Source organism: Bubalus bubalis, chromosome 8, assembly GCF_019923935.1.
Source record: "Bubalus bubalis isolate 160015118507 breed Murrah chromosome 8, NDDB_SH_1, whole genome shotgun sequence".
Taxonomy (NCBI): domain Eukaryota; kingdom Metazoa; phylum Chordata; class Mammalia; order Artiodactyla; family Bovidae; genus Bubalus; species Bubalus bubalis.
This window is the reverse complement of record NC_059164.1, coordinates 107,377,423-107,404,221: the sequence shown is the minus strand read 5'-3', so window position 1 is coordinate 107,404,221 and position 26,799 is coordinate 107,377,423. Positions and strand designations below refer to the sequence as shown.

The 26,799-nt window shown below is 40.9% G+C and overlaps 1 protein-coding gene across 8 annotated transcripts in view; it reads left to right on the top strand.

The window, feature by feature from the left end:
- Positions 1–26,799, top strand: part of TPK1 (thiamin pyrophosphokinase 1) — a 386,269-nt gene that overhangs the window by 288,811 nt on the left and 70,659 nt on the right. Inside the window, exon 10 of one of the 8 annotated variants that reach the window (XM_044947006.2) lies at positions 6,891–8,306. The exons of 3 other annotated variants lie outside the window; for them this stretch is intronic. In XM_044947006.2, coding sequence (XP_044802941.2) covers positions 6,891–7,144 — 254 coding nt within the window. In that variant the 3' untranslated portion in view covers positions 7,145–8,306. Of the gene's footprint in view, positions 1–6,890; positions 8,307–26,799 lie in introns of those variants that run through there. 4 more of the 8 variants (XM_044947005.2, XM_044947009.2, XM_044947008.2 and 1 more) reach the window with 4 other exon arrangements.

Here is a 26,799-nt window from a genome sequence, read left to right as displayed (position 1 = left end):
TTTAAAGTCCCACCAGCCTTGTGTGGAGGTCTGACTTACCCACATCCTTGCTAATGCTTGTATTTATTTGACTTTTTGACTTTAGCCATCCTGGTGGGTGTGAAGTGGTATCTTGTTGTGGTTTTGGTTTACATTTCCCTAGTGACTTGCCGGGGTCCAGCCCCGGCTGATCCAGGGTATTCGAAGCGGGGACGGCGTCGGCGACTTATTTATTTATAAATATTTATCAAAGATTTAAAGAATAATAGAATGAGGATAGCTCAGTGAGGAAATTCAGTGGAGAAAAGCGGCTGAAATAAGGATAGCTCAGTAGGAAAATTCAGTGGAGAAAAGAAGCTGAGTGGCTTGGTTTACGCGGAAAATCAATATAACCCGTGACACCAGGTTAGCTCTGACCACGGAGGCCGCAGGCGCCCTCTCGAATAGCGGAAGGTGCCCCACCTTAGACACCTTCTCGAGTGGGTCTTAGAAGCCCAGGCAAATAAATGGTCGCAGAGGACATCCGCGCTCCAGGTGGACGCTCAGCTGGAATTTGGGAGAGAGAGTGACATGGGGAGACCAAGTTTCAGTGAACAAGGCCCACACTTTATTTTCCAAAGTAGTTTTTATACCTTAAGTATGCATAGAGGATAATGGGGGAAGGGGTAGAGTCATGCAGCAAGCCAGGCTTTTTTCCTGTAAACTTATCATATGCAAAAGTTCAGGTGATAGACATCATCTTCTGGCCAGGAGGCCTGTTAACATTTTAAGAAACTTATCTTTCTCTAAAGGTGATTATTCCAAAGTCAGGCGCCAGCCTTCCAAAAAGCATTGGACAAAGCTGCATTTTACATTTCTATACACCCATTATATCAATCAATACACTGCCAAGGACACAGTAGGTAAGGAGTATGGAGACTTAGCAGCAAACATTGGCCCAACAAGTGAAAAACCCTTCACCAATACAATTTCTAATCAATCTTTTAACTACTCAAAGGAATCTGTGTTTAGGCAGTTTAGAACATCTCCTGCCTCTCACAGTTGGGAGGCTCTGAACAATCACATGTGGCCGGAAAAACCCATTCAGGCAGGCTAGAGGATTTCCAAAGGAGTTTGTAGGTTGAAACACTGTCACATCCAAGAATTATTAACTGGAGCTGTAAGCTAACTCTTTTTTCAGAGAGAGGTAGTGGGAGACAGCCCCCCGTAAAGTCAGAGGTGTAGGTGAAAGCACAAAGCAGAAAGTAGGCAGACTCTGGTTTTGGGGGTAGATGCTCGAGAATTTCCAGGGGGACTCCTGAGGCTCGATCCCGCCTTTGCGTATGCCGAGCCTCCTTCCTCATGACCTTTGTCATGGGCGGAGTGCCTCACGCTGGCTCCCGGCAGTGATAAAATTCCAGTTGAGCTATTACAGATCCTCACTCAATATGCAATATGCCGGCTCCCAGCAGTGACTAATGAGGAGAAGGCAATGGCAGCCCACTCCAGTACTCTTGCCTGGAAAATCCCAAGGATGGAGGAGCCCAGTGGGCCGCAGTCCATGGGGTCACTAAGAGTCGGACACGACTGAGAGACTTCACTCTCACTTTTCACTTTCATGCATTGGAGAAGGAAATAGCAGCCCACTTCAGTGTTCTTGCCTGGAGAATCCCAGGGATGACGGAGCCTGGTGGGCTGCCATCTTTGGGGTCGCACAGAGTCGGACACGACTGAAGCAACTTAGCAGCAGTGACTAATGATGTAGAATATATTTTTCAGGTATTCATTGGCTATTTGTATCCCTTCTTTGGAGATCCTTTGGCCCTTCTACAATTGTGTTGTCTTTTTATTATTAAGTTGTGAGTGTTCGTTATATATTTTAGACACAAATCACTTAAGATTTACAAATATTTATTTCCCCATTCTGCAGGCTGTCTTTTCACTGTTTTTAATGGTGTTCTCTGAAGAGCAATCATTTTTCATTTTGATGAGGTCTAATTTATCTATTTTTTCTTTTATTGATTATGCTTTTGGTGTCACATTGCCAAATCTAACGTCATAAAGATTTACTCCTATATTTTCTTTAAAGAGTTTATAATACTTTTTTTTCCCATATGTTTAGGTCTTTGATCCATCTTGCATTAATTTTTGAATACAGTATAAAGTAATGGTCGAGAATTAATTCATTGATTTCCACAAAGAAGTCAGCTAAGATTCTGATAGGGATTATGTTGACTCTAGGTCAGTTTGAGAAGTATATAGTTGACCCTTGAAAAATATGGGTTTGAACTGCATGAATCCATTTATGTGAAGATTCTTTTTCTTATATAAATATGGTACTACATTTTTGATCCATGGTTGGTTGTATCCCTGGGTGCAGAATCTTCATGGACTTCAGTGTCTACAGATTTTAGTATCCATAGCAGGTCCTGGAACTAGCGTCCCCCATATACCCAGGGACGGCTACAGCTGTATCAACCACGTTAAATTTTCCAATCCATGAACATCGGATAGTTTCAATTTGTTTATATCTTCAATTTCTTTCAGCAAAGCTTTGTAATTTTCATAGTATAAGTTTTGTACTTCTTTTGTTAAATGTATTCTAAGTATTACATTATTTTGATGCTGCTATAAATGGAATTGTTTTCTTAACTTTGTATTTACACTGGTTAATGCAAGTATATGAAATACAGTTGATTTTTGCATCAATTGATCTTATATGCTGCAGCCTTCCTGAACATATTTGTTAGTTCTAATGTGTTTTAGTGGACTTCTTAGAATTTTCTATTTATAAGATCATGTCATCTATAAATAGAGATAGTTTTACTTCTTTTCTAATGTGGATACCTTTTTTCTCTTTCCAATTGTTCTGTTAGGACCTGCAGTCAAATATTGAATAGTATTCAGATAGTACTGAAATAGTATTCAGATAGGTTTGAGAGTAGCAAATGTGGACACCCTTGTCCTGTTCTTGATCACATGAAAGAAAGCATTCAGTGTTGGTTTTCCACAAATGTCCTTGATCAAACTGAGGAAAGCCCATTATGTTCCTACTTTGGGTGGTTTTTGTTTGTTTGTTTGTTATTTTAATCATTGGACTTTGCTTTTTCTGGGGTTTTTTGTTGTTGTTGTTATTGAGATGATCCTGTGATTTAAAAAAAATTGTATTGATATAATAATACATTGCACTACTTGGATTTCAGATATTAAATCAAATTTAAATCCCTGAGAGAAGTTCCACTTGGTCATGATGTATAATTCTTTCTATGTGTTGTTGGAATCAGTTTCCTAGTGTTTTGTTGAGGATTTTGGCATACTTGTTCCTAAGATACATTGTTTTGTAGGGTTTTTTCCTTGTGAAGTCTTTGACTAGTTTATTATCTTGGTGGTACTGACATCTAGGCTTCACAGATGGCACTAGTGGTAAAGAACCCACCTGCCAATGGAGGAGATGCTGGTTCAATCGCTGGGTCAGGAAGATTCCCTGGAGGAGAAAATGGCAACCCACTCCAGTATTCTTGGAGTACCCTAGGATTCTGGAGAATCCTATGGAGAAGGGAGCTTGGCGTGCTATATTCCATAGAGTCTCAAAGAGTCAGACCCAGCTGAAGTGACTTAGCAGGCATGCACGCACACACTGCCGTCTACTCTTAAGGTCCAAGCATTCAAGAGGGAAGCCCGAGGGAAGTCAGCCAAGGCAGCCAGAGGGAAACAGCAGCGAAACGAGTCTAGCTGGCACAGTGCAGATTTGGGCAGGAGGTAGCATAGGGGAAACTAGTTTGCAGGAGACACCGCAAGTGTGTTCTCATCCAGAGACAGGTAGTGCCTTGTACCTTGCCCTCCTTTATTTCTGTGCTTGCTGCTGGAGACTGGGGAGGGAGGAGAAGAGGAGACCTAAGGGTCAGCCTGTATCTAATGATTAAAAAATAGATTTTATTTTCTTGAATTCCAAAATCATTGTGGACGGTGACTGCAGCCACAAAGTTAAAAGACACTTGCTCCTTGGAAAAAAAGCTGTGACAAACCTAGACAGCATATTAAAACGCAGAGACATCACTTTGCTGAAAAAAGGCCACATAATCAAAGCTATGGTTTGTCCAGTAGTCATGTACAGATGTCAGAGTTGGGTGATAAAGAAAGCCGAGAACTGGAGAATTAAAGCTTTTGATTTGTCATGCTGGAGAAGACTCTTGAGAGTCCCTTGGACAGCGAGGAGATCAGTCAATCCTAAGGAAATCAGTCCTCAGTATTCATTGGAAGGACTGATGCTGAAGCTGAAGCTCCAATACTTTGGCCACCTGATGGGAAGAGCCAACTCATTGGAAAAGACCCTGATGCTAGGAAAGATTGAGGGCAGTAGAAGAAGGGGGTGACAGAGGATGAAATGGTTGGATGGCATCATCGACTCAATGGGCATGAGTTTGAGCAAACTCTGGGAGACAGTAAAGGACAGGGAAGCCTGGGGTGCTGCAGTCCATGGGGTCACAAAGAATTGCACATGACTTAGTGACTGAACAACAACAACAGGGACTGGCCAGTCCTTCTAAGGAGCAAGTGTAGGTCACTCAACATTTAAGTCCAATCTCCTGGGGAAGGAGTTTCATTTCCATGAAGATTATATCGAATGATCTCTAAGTGTTTTTTAAAAAGCACTTTTCTCCACACCGGGATACAGACAACAAGCAGCCTTTCCCCCTTCTGTGTTTAATTGGCTGTCAGTGGCTTTACATCTTCACTGCTTTATGTTATTAATTTAGAAAAATCATTAATGTTTCCATAGGTCATTTTTATTTATAAGTGGAAAGTGCTAGCTATAAATTCCAATATTGATTTTTCTCCAGTAATAACTTTTCCCTAAGTATCTTTCAAACCTCAGAAAATAATAAGTTCTGTCCCAAATTTATGTAAATTTAAATGCATGAAGGATTTATTTTTATAATAGGTATACCTAGAATGTTTATTTTATATGCATAAATAAATTAGATGATAATTACAGATAAATATTTTGCAAAGGTTTCTCAAGAAAGCTCTGCATTTCTCTTTGTAGGACAGTACATATTTGGTAAGACTTAAAGGGTAACAGTATGTACTGAGTTTATTACTCTCGGCTGTATTAAGTGATTTTTTTTTAAATTGAGTATAGTTGATTTACAGTGTTTTGTTAGTTTCAGGTGTACAGCACAATCAGTTGTACGTATACATTTATCCATTCTTTTTTAGATTCTGTTCCCATGTAGGTCATTACAGAGTTCTGAATAGAGTTCCCCGTGCTCTATATGAGGTCCTTGTATGTTATCTATTGTATATATAGTAGTGTGTATCTATCAGTCCCAGTCTCCCAATTTACCCTCCCCTTTTCCTGCTTGGTGACTTGTGACTCAGTTTCTGTTTGTAAATAGGTTCATTTGTGCCATGTTTTTAGATTCCACATATAAGCAATGTCATATTTACCTTTCTGCCTGACTTACCTTACTCAGTATGACAATCTGAGGTCCATTCATGTTGCTACAAATGGCATTTTCACTCTTTTTTATGGCTGAGTAAATACTCCACGTGTGTGTATGTGTGTGTGTGTGTGTATGCACCACATCTTTATCCCTTCCTCCATTGATGAGCATTTGCATTGTTTCCATTCTTACTGTTGCAAACAGTGCTGCATGGGAAACTAAGGTGCATGTAAACACTTTGGGATTACAGTTTTCTGCAGATACATCCCTAGAAGTGGAATTGCTAGATCATATAGTAGCTCTATTTTTTGTGATTTTATGTTTTTTACTACATTATGGAAATAGTAGAATATTACATTTTTTATTAATGGAATATATTTTTAAAAAAGAAACCTGAATTATGTTGATACCACATCTTGATTTTTTAAAATACACTCTTGATAGTAAATGCCAGCAAATGACAATCTCTATGATATACAGTCCAAAACTGTAGGAATGATATTTCCTTTACTTAGAATTTAGGATAATTACAGTATCATAATGTTGAAAGGTATATAGTTGTTTGTCTAGACTTACAGTTTTCAAATGAAATGCTGCTGCTGCTGCTAAGTCGCTTCAGTTGTGTCCGACTCTGTGCAACCCCATAGACGCCAGCCCACCAGGCTCCCCTGTCCCTGGGATTCTCCAGGCAAAAACACTGGAGTGGGTTGCCATTTTCTTCTCCAACGCACGAAAGTGAAAAATTAAAGTGAAGTTGCTCAGTCATGTCCGACTCCTAGCGACCCCATGGACTGCAGCCCACCAGGCCCCTCCGTCCATGGGATTTTCCAGGCAAGAGTACTGGAGTGGGTTGCCATTGCCTTCTCCTCAAATGAAATAACTAATATCTAAAAGTTACTTCCACAAGTCACATGGCTTCCTCGGGCCAGATCTGGCCTGGAAATCAGTGTCTCTATCCCAACACGAAGTTTTTTCCTTATAGGTTCCTTCAATATTAGCAGTGTAGAAAATGTTGATATTTGATAATAGATTCAAATATATATATATAAAGGTGAAAGTGAAAGTCACTCAGTCATGTTCTACTCTTTGTCACCCTATGGTCTACACAGCCCATGGGATTCTCCAGGCCAGAATACTGGAGTGGGTAGCTGTTGCCTTCTCCAGGGAATCTTTCCAACATAGGGATCAAACCCAGGTCTCGACCCACGTTGCAGGCAGATTCTTTACCAGCTGAGCCACAAGGGAAGCCCACATATATAAAGATAGGTAAACTTAAGAATGTCATATTTGAAAGGTAGATAAAATATATAGCCATATTTGTTAAAGTTTTCACAATGTTAATTTGTGGCTGTATCAGTTATAGATTGCTTCTGTAACCAATAACCATAAACTAAGGACCTAAAACAGTTCGTTCATTACCTACAGTTATGCAGGTTGAATTCCAAAATCGGTCTTATGTTATTGACAGAGCTGTGTTCCTCCCAGGGGCTCCGGTAGAGAATCCTTTTCAGACCATCTCAGGCTTCAGAAGCTGCCCACGTTTCTTGACTCATGATTCCTTCTTTCACTGTCAAGGCCGTCAGCACAGCAGCATCAGATCTCTGACCTCTTTTTCCACTGTCACGTCTCCTTCTCTGACTCAGACTCAAAGCTATTCTTTTCTAAAAATAAAAAATTGTGACTACACTGAGACTGCCTGGGTGATCCAATCCAAGCTAATCCTAGCTCATGATTTTTAATTTAATCACATATGCAAAGCTCCTCCTGCCACGCAAGTACCTTTTTATAGATTCCTGGGATTATAATGTGGACATTTTGGGGGTACCATTATACAGCCTATCATATAAGTCTGTAATCAATAATTAATAACTTCTTGGAATAATACATATTGAATGCAATTGTTACATCACTGAATCTTTACAGTTATTCTGAAAACTACTGTATGAAGACTGTTTATATTGTCCTTAAGAAACTGAATCTCTATGTTGTCATTCATCTTGGCCTCAGATAACTTGTGGTAAAGACTCTAGACAAAACAGACACAAAACTAATTGTGTGAACATGATTTATTTGGTATCCACAAAGGGTGGGGTGAAGGTCGCAGTTCCCATTCCCTTTGGTTTCTGTTCTCCAAGAAGTGGAGTCAAGTTCAGCCCAGTGTATATTCTGATCCCCGGGAGCCATGAAGGAAGTCAGAGTTCACACGGGACCAGAACAAAAGCTCTGGTCAGCTGGGGGTTGTTAACCAGGTTTTTATTCGAAATATTCCTCCTTTCTATCCTTTTGTGATCGCTTCTCTTGCTTAGCCTTCGAGGCTGCACATTTATGTGTGGTTAAGATGGTGAAAAACAAAAGGCAGAAAATTTGGCTCTTCCTTTTATTGCTTTCTTAGTCACACTTTGTTAGAATCTCAGGACTCTACAGGTCTTTATGGATCGATCAACCAGCTGTGTATTGTTAATTTGCTGAGCACATGCATACCAACAAAATACTGGTTGACTATTTACCTGTATTGCTTTTATTCCTGCTCCTTCCACATGCACAGACACCAGTGCCGCACGCATACACTTGTACTACAATATGGTGCCGCTTTGGGTTTTCTTATTATATACATATATTTGGTCAGTCTGGGGTTATAGAGCACAAAACTGCAACTTTTGATACGTTCATAAGTTCTGTATATTAACATTGGAGAATCATTGCACAAAGCGACAGTCACGGGAAACTTGAGGGACCCAGCTTTTAGGAAAAAGGCAAAGTTAGGTGAGAGGGAGCTTAATGTAGATATTATTCCTCTGGGGGGGTAAGTACAAAGAGGAACAAGATTTTTCTTAGACTACAGTATTCTGAAAGATTTTCAAACATTCTCCATATGTGCTAAGTTGCTTTAGTTGTGTCTGACTCTTTGAAATCCCATGGACAGGCTCCTCTGTCCATGGGGGTTCTCCAAGCAAGAATACTGCAGTGGTTTGCCATGCCCCTCTCCAGGGGATCTTCCCGACCCAGGGATCAAACCCGTGTCTCTTATGTCTCCTGCATTGGCAGGCTCTTTACCACTAGCACCACCTTGGAAACCCACTGCTAAGCAGATACTACATTTCAGACATATAAAACTAATGGCTAATGGCCTACAACAAATTTGTATTAAATACTGTATATTTTGTTAATACCATATATTAACTCAGCTCCAATTCTATTTTCTATGTTAATAGGATTTGAACCAGATATAAATGACTTTTCCCAAGTCCTTACCCTTCTGTGATTCTGCCTGAGAGCACATGGAACCAACAATAATTTACTCTATGCTATAATCATCCTGTTTTGTTTTTAGAAAACTCCCAAGAACCTGACAACACACATTTGTTATGGTTGCTCCTCAGCATTTAAATATGAAAACAATTAACGTGCATTTGTAGGGAATATGACAAATGGGAATTTGTGAGCAGACCAATTTTTCATTGACCTACGTTCAAGAACACTATTATAACTCAGGCTTGCCTCCCAAGTTGTTTAAATGAGTTGATTTCCTAGTATTTATGTGGGCAGGTTGACAGATGAGAATGACTCTGGTGTAAGCTCAAGGGTCCCTTTCTATTTCCCCTCCTCCAGGTTTCACTTTTGTGCTGATTCAGATGTGAGCTCTGTGCATTCAGCCATCCAGCTAATATACTGAGACAAGAAAGCAATAACTTTTGCTTATTACGTGAATTGTAGAGAAAGAATCAAGGGTTCAGGTGAATAAACTTTTACTATGGGAACAGCTCACTGGGCAGAATTTTCAGCAGGGTCAGAATAATCATACTTTTTGTCTTGAATATACTGTCTCCTACTTATGTCTTTTCTATACTCTTTCTCATTCAGGTACACCATCAGCTTGTAGATTACTGCAGGTTAAATATTATTCTTATTTTATAGGTGAGGAAGCAGACACAGGCTGTTAAATGAATTGTTCAAGTCCATGTTTTCTCATGTAGTCCTCCATGCACAGAAAGTGGAGCCATCTCTGGTCACTTACATATCTATTTTTTAAAGTTTTAGACTTAGTGAAATACCCTACCCAAACATCCTTTTTCTAAATGAAAGTAGAATTTTCCTGCAAATTGGGCAGTTTCAAAGACAAAGGAGACAGAGAATTAACACCTTAGCAATTAATGTCATGATGTGAGCCCTACCTAAGACATCCCTTTCCACTCTGTGAACCATAAATCAGAACCCATGCATAACTGAAGAGTGTAATTTAAGTGTAATGTATGCTCGCTGTGATGTCTGATTTCTGGGGTGATTATAAACTAAATATTGTCATTCATCCTGGATCTCAAAGTATGTGTGATAAGGAGTCAAGAAAAAAAAAAAAAAGATGTATTTAGCATTCACAAAGGAGGATAAATAGTTAAAGCAGGATTTTTTTGATGAAAAGGCTTGGTTGCAGAGGTTTAGGCGGCAGGCAGGTTTCTCAGCACTGAGCTGCCACTATGTCCTATATAGATTGCTTGGAGGCCAAATTGTGAAAAAGCTGAAAATACTGAGAGAACGCTAGGACTTCCTAGGTGGCACCAGTGGTAAAGAACTGCTTGTCAATGCAGGAGACATAAGAGACATGGGTTCAATCCCTGGGTCGGAAAGATCCCCTGGAGAAGAGCATGGCAACCCACTGCAGTATTCTTGCCTGGAGAAGCCCATGGACAGAGGAGCCTAGTGGGCTACAGTCCATGGGGTTATGAAGAGCTGGACATTACTAAAGCAACTTAGCATGCACACAGGAAGGCTTAAATTAATAGAAGGGTTAGGGTTAGACTGAAACAGAAGCATCTACATAAAAGGACTTGGAAATATGTCTGTGGGGCCCAAATAAAGTTTGTAGTGAAGAAGTGTGTGCATAATGTGGTTTTGCTGTCAGTTCAGTTCAATTTAGTCGCTCAGTTGTGTCCGACTCTTTGCGAACCCATGAACTGCAGCACGCCAGACCTCCCTGTCCATCACCCACTCCCGGAGTTCACCCAAACTCATGTCCATTGAGTTGGTGATGCCATCCAACCATCTCATCCTCTTTCATCCCCTTCTCCTCCTGCCCTCAATCTTTCCCAGCATCAGGTAGTGCTTGGGAAACTCCAGGTACAGATTACACAGAGAGAAAGTAAGTTATCAAGCTAAAGAGGTGCATTTGGGAACTAGCAAGATTTCTTCTGGCTTAGAGATTCTAAAACAGCCACAGAAGGAAATAAATCAATGCTTTAAACCCGTTGACAAAGTAAACTCTCTGGAGATGATTGTATAACATCTAACTTACATGTTATAACTTCTCTCTGTGTAATTTGTACCTGAGTTTCCCTTGAAATGTAGCAGAAAACATTTATGCAGATGTTTACTTCACTTAATAATATGGAGGAAAGAGGACAGTGGGGTTCAAGCTCTGACTCTGAAACGAATGAATTACATGGCACAGGGATGTCACATGGGTCTTTCATCAATAGAGAGAGAGTTGCTAGATGATGTCAGAGGTTTTCTTCAGTTTGGAACCGTGGCTGCTGAAAGTCAAAGTCACTCAGTCATGTCCGACTCTTTGTGACCCCATGGACTATATAGTCCATGGAATTCTCCAGGCCAGAATACTGGAGTGGGTAGCCTTTCCATACTCCAGGGGATCGTCCCAGCCCAGGGATTAAACCTAGGCCTCCCTCATTGTAGGCAGATTCTTTACCAGCTGAGCCACCAGGGAAGCCCTCAGAGAAATAATCGGGTCCAGATCATACATGCCAGGAGCTTAATTTTTCACAGAGACAATTCTCTCATCCTCAATTCCCTTTGAGGTAGCAATTAAAACCCTCATGAGAAGCGGCAAGAGGACCAGACTCAGGAGGCTTTGGTTGGGAATCTGTGTCGGATCTCATGTGCATCCCCTCGTCTCATGGATGGCGTGCGATGCGGTTCACCATATGGCCATGGCTGAACATCGCAAAGGAGGATGTCCTGTGTCCTCATTTTAGTTTTATCATCTCCTGCTGAAGGTTCTCACTCTTCAGAAAAGTTCACGAGTGAGGCTAGAAGTGGGAGATGGTGATGATTAGTGTTCCTCATTTACTCTGAGCCAGAGTGGACGCTCTGGCTGCAGCAATACACCACCTTCTGATAATCATTTATTAGTAGTGTTGTGATCTCCCAGTAGCCCCAGTGCCAGCATCACACTTTGGCTGCCTCTCAATTTATTCTCAAGGTTTTACTTTGGAGAAATCACATCGGCCTTTTTCACTCATCTGTTTTCTAGAATACATTTAATTGCAAATTAACAGCTTATCTCTCAACTATTCCTAAATCTGGCTTTTCGTGTGTGTGTGTGTGTGTGTGTGTGTGTGTGTGTGTCTTAGGAACATGCTTATCAAAGCAAGAAGGCTTTCTGATTTTACTAACTACAACTGATAACCTACTTTTATTTTTAGCCATCAGAAAAAAAAAATCTTTATTTTCAATATATTAGTGTTAAGTCTGCCAGGAGAGAGAAACAATTTGGGCAATTTAAAGCTGACATATAATTAAGAAAAATACACATTCAAACCTGGGTTGTTTTCAGTGGACCTGAATCTCACCAAAGGCTGATATTCTATAGATAAAGTTTTATTTCTTATACCTTGCATGGTGCATGCTAATTACCAGGTGAATTAAACAAATAAGGGTCCCCCCTTTTAGAGTGGGCTTCCCTAGTTTCAGACAGTAAAGAATCCACCTGCAATACAAGAGACCTGGGTTTGATCCCTGGGTTGGGAAGATCCCCTGGAGGAGGGCATGACAACCCACTTCTGTATTCTTGCCTGGACAATCCCTGTGGACAGAGGAGCCTGGTGGGCTACAGTCCATGGGGTCACAAAGAGTCAGCCATGACTGAGAGACTAAGCACGCCACGCACCCCTTCAAGAAGGATACATTTCCAAAGAGGGTGGGTATCAGGTTTGCGCTTGTTGGACACGATGAACAAAGACAGAGAAGCTGGTTCTTCTGTTCATCCTGACCCTCTGCTGCCATAGTTACGATGTACACATGAGCACTGCTCTCACCTGCCATGAGGTTTCATTTTCTTCCCTTAAAATGTGTGACTTTGAACTAAATGAGCTCAATCTTTTCCATATCCAGCAATGCCTTTCTTCTTTATTCTCAGTAGCAAAATTGGACTGTTTTGTACCTGTGATGCCTGTGAAAGCATTTGAGGTCCAACACACATGACATTTTCCCCCCTTAAAACATGCCTCCAACCCCCAGTATTCTCAGAGTATGATCTCTTTTGAATGTCTTCCTCTCTGCTACCCCCCACTAAAGCTCTCAAAGAGCAAATTGCAGAAAATAAATTAATTCATTTAAATATGCATGAATCTCCTCTAAGTGAGGGAATAAGTTGAAATGGTGCTGAATGATTTCCTTTGTTACGTGTGTTCTGAAGTATTCATAATGCCCTATTTTGTGCCTTATACCTTTGATAAGAACAGATCCCAGAATCTTTTGCTTTATTAAATTGTTTTTAAAGTAATTTAGATTATGAAAGAGCAAATTCCAGTCAAAGTACAGATTGGTTTCACTGATTTGGAAAACTGGATCACAAGTTTATCCAAAGAGAGATGGACCCCAGAGGAAATGAAAAGTGATTCTGATTAAACTGTTAGAAAAGAGCCTCAAAGGAGCTGACATAATTTTTGCAGAAACTTCTTAAAAGTTTGAAACTTGCCAACCTTTCTCCTAAAACATGTGCCAAGATTTTATCAACCTCTGCTACTGTGTGGCATGGCAGTTTAAGTTCTAAGAATCAATATACTCAATTGTAGATTATAGGGTAGATTTAGAATATTTATCAGAATTATTACTCATTTATTTCCAGCTGTCATTGGAGGTTTTCATTTTCATCATGGGAACCACAGACACAAAAACCTGAGTATTTTATGTCCTTGCCTGTTTAAAAACAAATTTTACAGTTGGATCACTGAATTCATAAAAGGAGAAGTGCCAGAAAGAGGAGGCAGAGATATCAAAAACAGAAGTAAACTGTCGACCAAAGGCCTCTAGTGTTGGAGACTGTGTTCTATCTGATCTTTTCAAGGAGAGGGATTTAAGGAAATTACTATTTGCCGTGCACACACTGGTTGTCAGGGTAGCTTTCGTGGATGGCAGTGGTTCATTTTTGATGCCAAAGCAGTGAAGGAGAGCTTGGCAGCTGAGTCGGAGCTGGAACTGAGGAGACTGACTACAGAATGGATGAAGGTTAGAAAAGGATTTGGCAGCCCTGCCTGAGAACAAAAATAATCAAAAGAATTACCAAGAACCGTAAAACCAGGAGAATAGGATTATGAAGTACAGCAGCCTGTTGTTGTTGTTGTGGTTTTTTTTTTTTTTTTTTTTTGAACATGGAAAAATATTAAACATATTCTAAGTCTGTTAGGACGTCCATGTTTTTCTGTGAGTTTCTGTTATTATAGTGATTTCTATTTTGCCCTGAGGCTATGGATAGGATCAAGTCAGAGACTTTGTTATTGTTTATTTTTTAAGTGTGGAAAAAGGCATACTTCTTCACACAGGATTTAAATATTTCGTACAAGTGCATATTTCTTCCCTATAGTTGAAAATTTCCTTTGATGCCTGAGGCTTATTATTTGTATGCTAATTTGTTCTCTTGGAAAGCTATGATATATTATATTTGCAAATAATCTTTGAAATCTTTTGGAGCAACTGTGAAAAGAAACAGTGCATTTCAGGACTATGGTGTGGCTTGTGTAAGAGTTTGTCATGAGAGGTCAAGAAGTATTTTATGTAGCTGAAGTGTGCACAGAGGTGGAGGAAAGTTGAAAGATGAGGTTGGTAATTTAGATGGGCTCAGATTCTGTATTAGGAGAGGAAATCTGTATTTTAGTCTGTAGGCAATGAGGGAAGGTTTTATTTTATTTTTAAAAATATTTTATTGAATATAGTTGACTTGCAGCGTTACATTTCTGCTGTACAGCAAAGTTAATGTATATGTATTAACTAATGTCAGTATACCTTTTAATATTCTTTGCCCATGTAGGTCATTACAGAGTATTGAGTAGAGTTTGCTGTGCTCTACAGTGTGTCCTTATCCATTATCTATTTATAGATGAAAGTAAAAGTCGCTTAGTTCTGTCTGACTCTTTGGGACCCCACGGACTACACAGTCCATGGAATTCTCCAGGCCAGAATACTGGAGTGGGTAGCCTTTTCCTTCTCCAGAGGATCCTCCCAACCTAGGGATATAACCCAGTCTCCCGCATTGCAGGCGGATTCTTTACCAGCTGAGCCGCAAGGGAAGCCCAAGAATACTGGAGTGGGTAGCCTATCCCTTCTCCAGCAGATCTTCCCAACCCAGGAATTAAACCGGTGTCTCCTGCATTGCAGGTGGATTCTTTACCAACTGAGCTATGCCCTAGTAGTGTGTGTATGTTAATCCTAATCTTGCAGCTTATCCCTCCCCTACCTCTCCACCTTGGCAAGCATAATTTTTGTTTGCTGCATCTGTGACTATTGCTGTTTTGTAAATAAGTAGGAAAGAATTTAAATAGAGGAGGGAAATGATCCCCTTTGTGTTCAGCAGTGATTTATGGGATCATTTTATGGATTGGATTAAAGAAAGATACAGTAAGTAACTTTAAAAAAATTCAGACTACTTACAAAGCTAGAACCTCATGTTAATTATTTCAGTAAACAAAAAGAAGCATTTTGTCACTCATTCTAAAAGGGCAAGATTTTTTGAATGATTTAAAAGAAAAACTGATGGCTCTATTAAATATATTAAAATTGACACTTGAACAGTACAGGTTTGAAATGCCCAGATCCACTTACATACAGATACGTTTTCAATAGTGAATGCTACAAATACTAAACAGTCTGTGGTAGGTTGAGTCCTAGGATGAGCAGAAACCACGGATATGGAGGGCCGACTATAAATGACAGGTGGATGAACCCTCAGGTTGTTCAGGGGTCATCTGTTCTATAGTTTTCAATATGTATGCTTGACCTTTAAAATTCAAATTCAACTTCCATGTCTGTTTATGAAAAACGGAATTCTCTGCTTCAGGGATAGGCTCTGTGAGATCATTTGGTTCTTTACAACAAACACAAAACTCGAAATGTCGCTTCTCCTTGTGAAACGTGACACATGTCTGTTTCTGTAATTTATTCTGTGCTGTTGTTGTGACTCACCCAGATGACCTGCCATCCTTTCGTTTAAAACAAAGTGGTGTGATTGAAAGGGCCACATGTCCTGCAGATGAAGTTCCGGAGACATGAGGGAGTCATCACAATTACAGATCCACAACCACACGTCCAGTGTACGGGGTGTCTCGCCACCCGCTGCTGTTGACAGAAGGATTATCTTGTAGGTAGAACTCAATATTACCCATAGATAATGAATCTGTTTTCCTATCTATTTATATATAGGTACTAACTCTTCATTGATGTTTCTTTAAAAGCATATGTCGTACAATAAATGGAAAAGCAGAATCTTTAGGAACTTCCAGTGTGAAATATTGTTTCATCACTACTGTATTTCTGGTGATTAGCTTGCTTTTTAAATAGCTCTGTGAAATGTTTTTCTAATCAGTGCACTTGAGCCAACATCAGAACTAGAATTCCTAATTCTGAGCCGAAACAGTTGGAGACCAACCAAATCAGGACCTTTAATAAGCATTGTAAGGGGAAACCCATCAATCATGTATTCCCTCTCCCTAGCTCTGCATACATTATTGAAAATTTTTATCAAGGTTTTTATACTAAGTCTTTAAGAAATTCAGATGATACATATATTAGCATGTAGTATTATCTAATCAAAATTTGATGTGTCAGGGTGAGTCCACTAACATATTCATAATTTTAATAGTGTTAACAACTCTGAAATTGGCTGATAATTATTTTAGAATTAGAGGCTCTAATTTGTACATTGGTAACATGTTTCCACTGACCTGCCAATGTAATACCAATAATAAATTACACTTCAGTCTTCTTTGAGATCATAATGGGCAGTTGAAATGGGATATTTCTACCAGAATTGAATATTAATTTTTTCATGAACATGCGAAACTTCTAAAATGTATAAAGCTCAAGGCCAGGTTTAGCATTGTGCTAGCAGAGTCCGATCATCTTCTCAGTGGTTTTAATTTAGTTAAAGACTATGATTGAAACCAGTCTTTGTTGTTGTTTTCAGTCACTCAGTTGTGTCTGACTCTTCACGACCTCATGGACTCAGCATGCCTGGCTTCCCTGTCCATCACCAAACTGTGTTTCCCAGAGTTTGCTCAGACTCATGTCCATGGAATCAGTGATGCATCCAACCATCTTGTCCTCTGTGGTCCCCTTCTCATCAGTTCAGTTCAGTTGCTCAGTCATGTCTGATTCTTTGTGACCCCATGGACTGCAGCACACCAGGCCTCCCTGTCCATCACCAACTCCCGGAGTTCACTCAAACTCATGTCCATCAAGTCGGTGATGCCATCCAACCATCTCATCCTCTGTCCTCCCCTTCTCCTCCCACCTTGAATGTTTCCCTGCATCAGGGTCTTTTCCAATGAGTCAGTTCTTCGCATCTGGTGGTCAAACTATTGGAGTGTCAGCTTCAGCATCAGTCCTTCCAGTGAATATTCAGGACTGATTTCCTTCAGGATGGACTAGTTGGATCTCTTTGCAGTCCAAGGGACTCTCAAGAATCTTTCTTCTCCAGTGCCACAGTTTAAAAGCATCGATTCTCTGGTAGTCAGCTTTCTTTATAGTCCAACTCTCACATCTACACATGACTACTGGAAAAACCATAGCTTTGACTACACATATCTTTGTTGGCAAAGTAATGTCTGTGCTTTTTAATATGCTGTCTAGGTTTGTCATAGCTTTTTTCCCAAGAAGTAAGCGTCTTTTAATTTCATGGCTGCAGTCATCATTTGCAGTGATTTTGGAGCCCCCCAAAATAAAGTATCTCACTGTTTTCATTGTTTCCCCAATATTTGCCATGAAGTGATGGGACTCATGCCATGATCTTAGTTTTTGCAATATTGACTTTCAAGCCAGCTTTTTCACTTTCCTCTTTCACCTTCATCAAGACACTCTTTAATTCATGTTTGCATTCTTCCATTAGAGTAGTGTCATCTGCATATCTGAGGTTATTGATATTTCTCCGCGCAATCTTGATTTCAGCTTTTGGTCATTCATCCTGGCATTTCGCAGGATGTACCCTGCATAGAAGTTAAATAAGCAGGGTGATATCCTTGACTTGCTCCTTTCCCAATTTGGAACAAGTCCATTGTTCCATGCCTGGTTCTGACTGTTGCTTCTTGACCTACATATAGGTTTCTCAAGAGGCAGGTTAAGGTGGTTGGTATTCCCATCTCTTTAAGAATTTTCCACGGTTTGTTGTGATCCACACAGTCAGAGGCTTTAGCCTTGTCAATGAAGCAGAAGTAGATGCTTTTCTGGAATTCTCTTGCTTTTTCTATGATCCAACAGATGTTGGCAATTTGATTTCTGGTTCCTCTGCCTTTTCTAAATCCAGCTCGTACCTCTGGAAGTTCTCAATTCACATACTGTTGAAGCCTAACTTGAAGGATTTTGAGCATTACCTTTCTCGCATATGAATGAGTGCAGTTGTGTGGCAGTTTGAACATTCTTTGCAGTTGTCCTTTGGGTTTGGAATGAAAACTGACCTTTTCCAATCCTGTGGCTACTGCTGAGTTTTCCAAATTTGCTGGCATATTGAGTGCAGCATCATCTTTTAGGATTTGAAATAGCTCAGCTTGAATTCTATCACCTCCTCTAGCTTTGTTCGTAGCGATGCTTCCTAAGGCCCACTTGACTTCACACTCCACGATGTCTGGCTCTAGGTGAGTGATCACACCATCGTGATTATTTGCGTCGTGAAGATCTTTTTTGTATAGTTCTTCTGTGTATTCTTACCACCTCTTCTTAATATCTTCTGCTTCTGTTAGATACATACCATTTCTGTCTTTAATCGTGCCCATCTTTGCATGAAATATTCCCTTGGTATCTCTGATTTTCTTGAAGAGATCTATGCTCTTTGCCATTCTGTTGTTTTCTTCTATTCCCTTGCAATGACCACTTAGGAAGGCTTTCTTATACTCTCCTTGCTATTCTTTGGAACTCTGCATTCAGATGGGCATATCTTTCCTTTTCTCTTTTGCCTTTCACTTCTCTTCTTTTCTGAGCTATTTGTAAGGCCTCCTCAGACAACCATTTTGCTTTTTTGCATTTCTTTTTCTTAGGGATGGTCTTGATCACTGCCTCCTGTACAATGTTAACAAACCTAAGTCCATAGTTTTTCAGGATGGAGGTTTATAACATTGTACAGGAGGCGGTGATCAAAACCATCCTGAAGAAAATCAGCCTAATCAGTGTTATTTTATCACTGTCAGCAAGGCTTCTGAGTACAGTACCAAGCACCACGTGAAAGCCAAAATCTTAGCCAGAGAGCTTTCCGCTTATTTACATCACATTAACACACAAATCAGAGAGACCCCAATGAGAACATTCTATTGCCTCTGAATATTTCTTATGATATATTTTAAATCTATGCAGTAAGGGTAAGTCATGTTAACACAGCGATTTTAAACATCTTACATTTTAGATCCCTTAGCTCAACCAAAATTTTACGTAGAACCTTCAACAATAAAGCTAGATAAACAAGTGTTTTGATTGAAGTACAATACAAATGCTATATGTGTATTGTGACTTATCACATACAGTTTTGAAAGTTACTAAAATACATTCATAACATTGTATATATGTCTTTCTAAATTTTCTGTGGCCTCTGCTTAATTTTTTCTTTAAGAAATAATAGCTAATAATACAAGTGAATACCGAGTGCTTCCATATATGTCAGAGACTCTTTTGAGTGCATCCTTTGAATCATTTTAGGTAATCTGACAAGAATCGAGTACCATTTTACAGGTGAGGAATCAGAGAGAGAGAGCGCAACTTTGTTGCCTGGCATCACAGAGTGTCCAAGCAGTAGAGCTAGGAGTATTCTCTGGAGGGCTGGCTCCAGAACTGAGGTACTTACCATCTCTGTACCATCTTCTACCTAAAATAAAAATAACCTCGCACCAGGATCCCCGAAAGCACAGGCTGCTGTAGAGCGATGTTTGTCAGACGTACTTCAAAATTTTGCAGAGAACTAGTTGCCTTAGGGCTTTGTGGAAAATGAGCCCATACCTCTTTGCTACCTCTTGAACTTTGTTTGAAGCAAATGGAGGTGTCAGCCTTGGCTGTACATTGGAGTCACCGGGGACAGGTGGTTATAAAATGTACTGGTGCCTGTACTTTGTCCCTGACTTGGAGGGCCTGATTTAATCAGTCTCAGGTGTGACTTTGATGCTGTTTGTTTTTCCCCAAAGCTTCCCAGGTATTTCCTATGCAGTCAAGGTTAAAAAGGACTGTGTTTAAAGCAAAGCTGCTTCTCTGCTATGTGCACACCTTTGCTCACACAGGGCAAAGTTATATGTGAGATGGGTGTCAGGAGGTGCATAACAGAGTGGGATAAGGGGGCCAAAGACAAGCCATCCTAAGTTAATAGAACCACTTATGCATCTTCTTGCTTTAAAGTCGCTCAGTCGTGTCCGACTCTTTGTGACCCCATGGACCACACAGTCCATGGAATTCTCCAGGCCAGAATACTGGAGTGGGCAGCCTTTCCCTTCTTCAGGGGATCTTCCCAACCCAGGTATCAAACCCAGGTCTCCCGCATTGCAGATGGATTCTTTACCAGCTGAGCCACAAGGGAAGCCCAGGAATACTGGAGTGGGTAGTCTGTCCCTTCTCCAGCAGAACTTCCCGACCCAGGATTCGAACCGGGGTCTCCTGCATTGCAGGTGGATTCTTCACCCCATACTGAGTCATTAAAAGACTCTTCTTTATGTTATATCAACACCACACACACACATATACACACACACACTCTCTGAATTCTCAGTGGGTCACTGAAACCAGTCTAGGTGGTCCTGCTCATTGTACATATGTTTTATAACCCCTGGCTTTACACTGTGTGATGTGAAAAGTAACAAAATTTCAATTTTGGAAAAGGATTATTTTGGATAAGAGAACATGGGGCGTAAATGGGAAGATTCTGTTGAAAGGGAACATCTGTTTATGTTAATTAGCAATTATGGTTAAAAACCTATTCCTCATAAGGAGCACTTGCTATTTCTGTAGTACCCACATGGCTGCTTGTAGCTAGAGGGTCTGTCATATGTAAGGCCTTCCTTATAGCTCTGATGGAACAAAACGATTAGTGTCTGGGGAGGGACTCACAGCCTTAACATCCATGCATACAACTGTGGTGTTGGAGAAGACTCTGGAGAGTCCCTTGGGCTGCAGGGAGATCCAACCAGTCCATTCTGAAGGAGATCAGCCCTGGGATTTCTTTGGAAGGAATGATGCTAAAGCTGAAACTCCAGGACTTTGGCCACCTGATGCGAAGAACTGACTCATTAGAAAAGACCCTGATGCTGGGAAACATTGAAGACGGGAGGAGAAGGGGAGGACAGAGGATGAGATGGTTGGATGGCATCACCGGCTCAACGGGCATGAGTTTGAGCAAGCTCCAGGAGTTGGTGATGAACAGGGAAGGCTGGTGTGCTGCAGTCCATGGAGTCGCAAAGAGTTGGAGACGACTGAGAGGCTGAACTGAACTGATACATATATACATGCATATGTACATGCCCAGAGCTGGGGAGAAAGAAAGGAGGGAGGGAGGGAAGGGAGGGAAGGGAGAGGAAGAAAGAAAGGGCAAAAAGAAGAAGGAAGGAGAAGGGAAAGATTGATGTCCATACCTGTCACTAAATTGTTATTTGGGCGAGTAGATTATTTCTTCTCTGTGACTGCGTGTGCAGGCAGCTCTGCTTCCATCCAGTGTAATTAAACATATTCATTTGTTTTCTTGGACATAAAGTGTAGATTATATGCTGTCAAGTGATTCTCTTTTCAAAAAGAAAATACTTGTTTAGTGTTAGAACTCCACCCCAGAAATGTCGTCCATACACGCCTCCAGCTCCTACCATCAGTTTTGGTATGTTGTGACTTTTTAAATGATGATTTTTAGTTTGAATAAGTTCACTATGCGGTCATATTAACGGTATTCCTTTTTCAATTAGGAATTAGAATCCAAACCATGACTTACTTTACTTTTTTCCCTTTGCTCATTCAGATTGTAATTTTTTTCTACATTACTTTATATTCCTGTAGATAAAGTTTTCTTTTTTCCTGAGAATTTTGTCACAACATGGATTAACAGAATCCTTTAAAGCAGGAAGACAAATATTTGCACAAGAAAGACAGGGATGGAGGAAAACAGTACCTGATACATTTGAAGTCTAAGTTTATCTGGACCATAGTGGCCTGCAGTGCTCTTAATTTTTAGCTGGAGGGCAGAAGGGCAGAATTCTGTCTTGGGACAGCTCCCCCATTGAATGCACAGAATAATAGGTGTTGAATCAAGGAATCCCTTAGAAGTTGTGCTTTAAATTTTTTTTTTCAACTAAAATGTCATGTGTTATATTAGAGTAATTGAAACAATTATGTCAAATGATTCACCTGCTTTGTAGCAAAACTGGGGAATTCTTATAAAAGAAGCCTCCTAGCTCACCAGTAAAGCCTAGGATGTAGAAAAGAAGAGGAATGTCATCACTTTGACAGGTTATTTGTTGGTTTTCTGATCTAGGCTATTGCACTGCCAGGATTCTGAGAGCCCTGGCGTCCTTGCTGGATTCCTTTCAATAGCTCAGCTCCTAGATAATTGAAAAATGAAATCATTGTGGTCCGCTTGAGGAGCGGTGGATCAGGACTGAGAGATTTCATCTTCTCTTTCTGTGTGTCCAGATGGTCATTGTCTTAGCATTCTAGTGCCCTCACTGCTTCTGAATCTGAAACATCTGTTTCTATATCATTCTTCACTCTTCAGTTCTGTCACTAAGGTTCACTTGACCCTGTGGACTGAAAGGATGAGCAACAAGCTCCAGGAGGGGATAAAAAGAGAATGCCACATCTCTGCTCTTTCAGCTCCGCAGAGTAACTGGCTCAGACAGAAGGCAGGAGAGATGGCTTGACTTCTCTTGGCTGGGGTGACGTTGTCCTTGACACCTGGGAGAGTTCAGGCATCTCCTTGAATACAGAGCATAATGGGCCACGAGGCTGGGGACCACAGGGGAACTGTGTTACTTTGTGGCAGTCTAACTGAAGACAGAATTTCCTCCACGAGAAACAGTATCTTGACACTTGAATGGCCATGATGATTAACAGCCAAACCGACCAGCCTCCCACATGTTTTAGGATTTACCTGCAAAGTAAAGGCCAGTCTAATGAAACATGCTTGTTGAACATCTGATCAACTGTGACTTGTTCTCTAGCATAGGACTTGAGCCAGAAAAGCCAAGTGTAATTCAGAGGCACGGGAAAATATCTTAGATTGTAGTCTGATCTTCTGTGGTGTAGTTTGAGTATTTTGCCCTTCCTTAATCAATTCAGTCAAATTTATCACTTTAGTCACTTGTGACCCTGGCAAAAGGGTTAGTCAAGCACTCGGTCAAGATGAAATAAAATAAAAGTCTTGAGTTTCAGGGCCAGAAGCCTTGAGCTTTCTCTTTCTTTAACTGACTCAGAGCAGTTCCTTGCTTTGAGCTGTCAGACCCACCTCCTGGATGGACATCACAGGCTGACTGCTGTACGAAGCCCCCACTTCATCCCATTATCCTTTACCTTCAGCGGACATTAAATCCACCTCCTTGCACAAAATTACTTAAACTTCCTGACTTAGGAAGGGAAATTCACATGCCAGAAAAAGCATCCTTTGGGTTGAGTCAGACCCATAACTCACAGGAATGATTTATTATGTGTCTGTTTATCACTGAATCATGTGTCCACTTTGGGGAACACACTTTTTTTTAGGTTTTTGCCATTATAACTGGTAACAAACCAAAAAAGATACAGCAGCATAAACAGTTATTTTCAGCAGGGGTTCAGCCTCTGTGAGACCTAAGAGTTTGTAAGGAAAGTTTTAATGAAATTACAGATTAAAGTTGTGTCCTGCCATTGCAGAGCCAGTTCCGCTTTTAGAGTGAATGGGGCTTTCATCGCACCCAAGGTGATCCTTAGCTCTGCCAGTGACAGCAAGGCTGTGAGCAAGGGCTCATTATTGGACCTGCAGTGCCATCTACAGGACGGATGGAAGAGTGGCGCTTCCACTTCTGCTTCAAATAATGTAGCCCCAAGGGGATAAAGCGGAGAAGGCAATGGCACCCCACTCCACCACTCTTGCCTGGAAAATCCCATGGATGGAGGAGCCTGGTAGGCTGCAGTCCATGGGGTCGCTAAGAGTCGGACACGACTGAACGACTTCGCTTTCACTTTTCACTTTCATGCATTGGAGAAGGAAATGGCAGCCCACTCCAGTGTTCTTGCCTGGAGAATCCCAGGGACGGGGGAGCCTGGTGGGCTGCCGTCTATGGGCTCGCACAGAGTCGGACACGACTGAAGTGACTTAGCATAGCATAGCATAGCAAGGGGATAAAGATGTGTGTGTTTCGAGTTCACTGTGTACAGGCAGCAAGACTTGGTTGCTACATTTTAAAAAAAAGGTTGTCTGTTTGCATAATGCTTTTGTAGTACTTAAGTGTCTATTAGATGTATAGGTAATGGAATGTTGTTTTGTTGAATTAATTGGAAATCCGATTCATTTGTTTCAAACATCCATTTGATAATCTTTGTAAGAGACAGTATTTTACTTTCTGGTTACTTTCAATAGACTGTATGACACTTGATATTAGATCATGATTTACTTATTTATCATGCCTGTGGTTTCTGTCACTCCCTGTCAGAACACAATCATCAGGCAGCAAGAGATTTTTATTTTACTGATTTTTTCCTGAGAACTTAGAACAGTGCCTGCACAAAAGCAGGTGCTCACATATTTACATGTGAATGAGTAAATGTCATCGTTTTGATAATAAGAACAAATGTAGAAAGATAGCTACCCTCCTGGAATTTTCAGTTCAGTTCAGTTCAGTCGCTCAGTCGTGTCCAACTCTTTGCGACCCCATGAATCGCAGCACGCCAGGCCTCCCTGTCCATCACCAATGCCCGGAGTTCACCCAGACTCACGTCCATCGAGTCAGTAATGCCATCCAGCCATCTCATCCTCTGTCGTCCCCTTCTCCTCCTACCCCCAATCCCTCCCAGCATCAGTCTTTTCCAGTGAGTCAACTCTTTGCATGAGGTGGCCAAAGTACTGGAGTCTCAGCTTTAGCATCATTCCTTCCAAAGAACACCCAGGGCTGATCTCCTTCAGAATGGACTGGTTGGATGTCCTTGCAGTCCAAGGGACTCTCAAGAGTCTTCTCCAACACCACAGTTCAAAAGCATCAATTCTTCGACGCTCAGCTTTCTTCACAGTCCAACTCTCACATCCATACATGACCACTGGACAAACCATAGCCCTGACTAAACAGACCTTTGTTGGCAAAGTAATGTCTCTGCTTTTCGATATGCTATCTAGGTTGGACATGACTTTGTTCCAAGGAGTAAGCGTCTTTTAATTTCATGTCTGCAGTCACCATCTGCAGTGATTTTGGAACCCCAAAAAATAAAGTCTGACACTGTTTCCACTGTTTCCCCATCTATTTGCCATGAAGTGATGGGACCAGATGCCATGATCTTCGTTTTCTGAATGTTGAGCTTTAAGCCAACTTTTTCACTCTCCTCTTTCATTTTCATCAAGAGGCTTTTTAGTTCCTCTTCAGTTTCTTCCATAAAGGTGGTATCTGCATATCTGAGGTTATTGACATTTCTCCTGGCAATCTTGATTCCAGCTTGTGCTTCTTCCAGCCCAGCGTTTCTCATGATGTACTCTGCATAGAAGTTAAATAAGCAGGGTGACAATATACAGCCTTGACGTACTCCTTTTCGTATTTGGAACCAGTCTGTTGTTCCATGTCCATTTCTAACTGTTGCTTCCTGACCTGCATACAGGTTTCTCAAAGGAGTCTGGCTTTTAATATGTGAGTGCCAATACCATCTTCCTTTCTTTCTGTAGTTGTGAAAATTAAATGAGATAGTGGATGATGAAGTAATGTGAACTGTGAGGCACTATAAAATTTAGGCATTTTTCCCAAGTATAATTTTAAATTTTTGGTAGAACTCTGGAAATGCAGAAAATGTAAGACCCTCCTTTTGTCCCTCCCCCATAATTTCCTGAGGTACTTTTCAAAGACCATATAGGTGGGGGCCTGGAAATCTTTATTTCATAAAACAAAGAAAAAAATGGAAGATCCTAGAGCATCCTAAAATTTCCAAACTTCTGGCAAAAAGATGAAGCTGCAACTGAATTGAACCCAAAAGGAAAAGTTACTTTTTTAATATTGCCCCTCCCTCAATTATTTCCTGATACATCTGATAGGATGTATTTTTTGAGGAAAATACAGAAAATCTTAATCAGTCTATTATTATTTAGCTATGGTTTGAGCACTCCCTAACTTTTAAAAAAATTTAGACCAAAAGGGTCTGGACGTAAAAAGATTCCCTGAATTCAGTTCAGTTCAGTTGCTCAGTTGTGTCTGACTCTTTGCGACCCCATGAATCGCAGCACGCCAGGCTTCCCTGTCCATCACCAACTGCTGGAGTCCACCCAAACCCATGTCCATTGAGTCGGTGATGCCATCCAACCATCTCATCCTCTGTCATCCCCTTCTCCTCCTGCCCCCAATCCCTCCCAGCATCAGGGTCTTTTCCGATGAGTCAGCTCTTCGCATCAGGTGGCCAAAGTATTGGAGTTTCAGCTTCAACATCAGTCCTTCCAATGAACATCCAAGATTGATCTCCTTTAGGATGGACTGGTTTTACATGTTTTTCCACAAAGTAGGATATAAATGTTACATAAAACATTAGAAAATCAAGACCTGCGGGGTTCGTCTGGGCCATGCCATCTGATTCAGTGGGAGAGGTGAGGAGAAAGAGGCCCTCTGATTCAGGCCCGTCCTGGTCTCCTTCCCAGGTGCTTCTCCATCCTTCTCCCGCCCAGACCCCAGGATCCAGCAGAGAACACAGTGCTGCATATGCAGTAGGGCCCCAGCGAGCCTCGTCGCATAAATCAGTTTCTCAGCATTCTAAATCCAAAGTGATTTTTCATCAGCTCATGTTTGTCTTGACAGCCTCACTTCAGCTAGAATCTTTTGGGTAGGACTAAAGTTCAAAACGATGGGCCTAATAGACAGGATTGAGTTCTTTGGATTCAGAAAGGAAAAAGTCTCTCCTCACCTGCTGTTTATGAAACTTGTGATGTACAGTCTGCCTGTTAGAAGCCTGATTCCCTATTTCATGCTTCTATTTTTTTTCCCACCCTTAGATAGATAGATAAGACAGA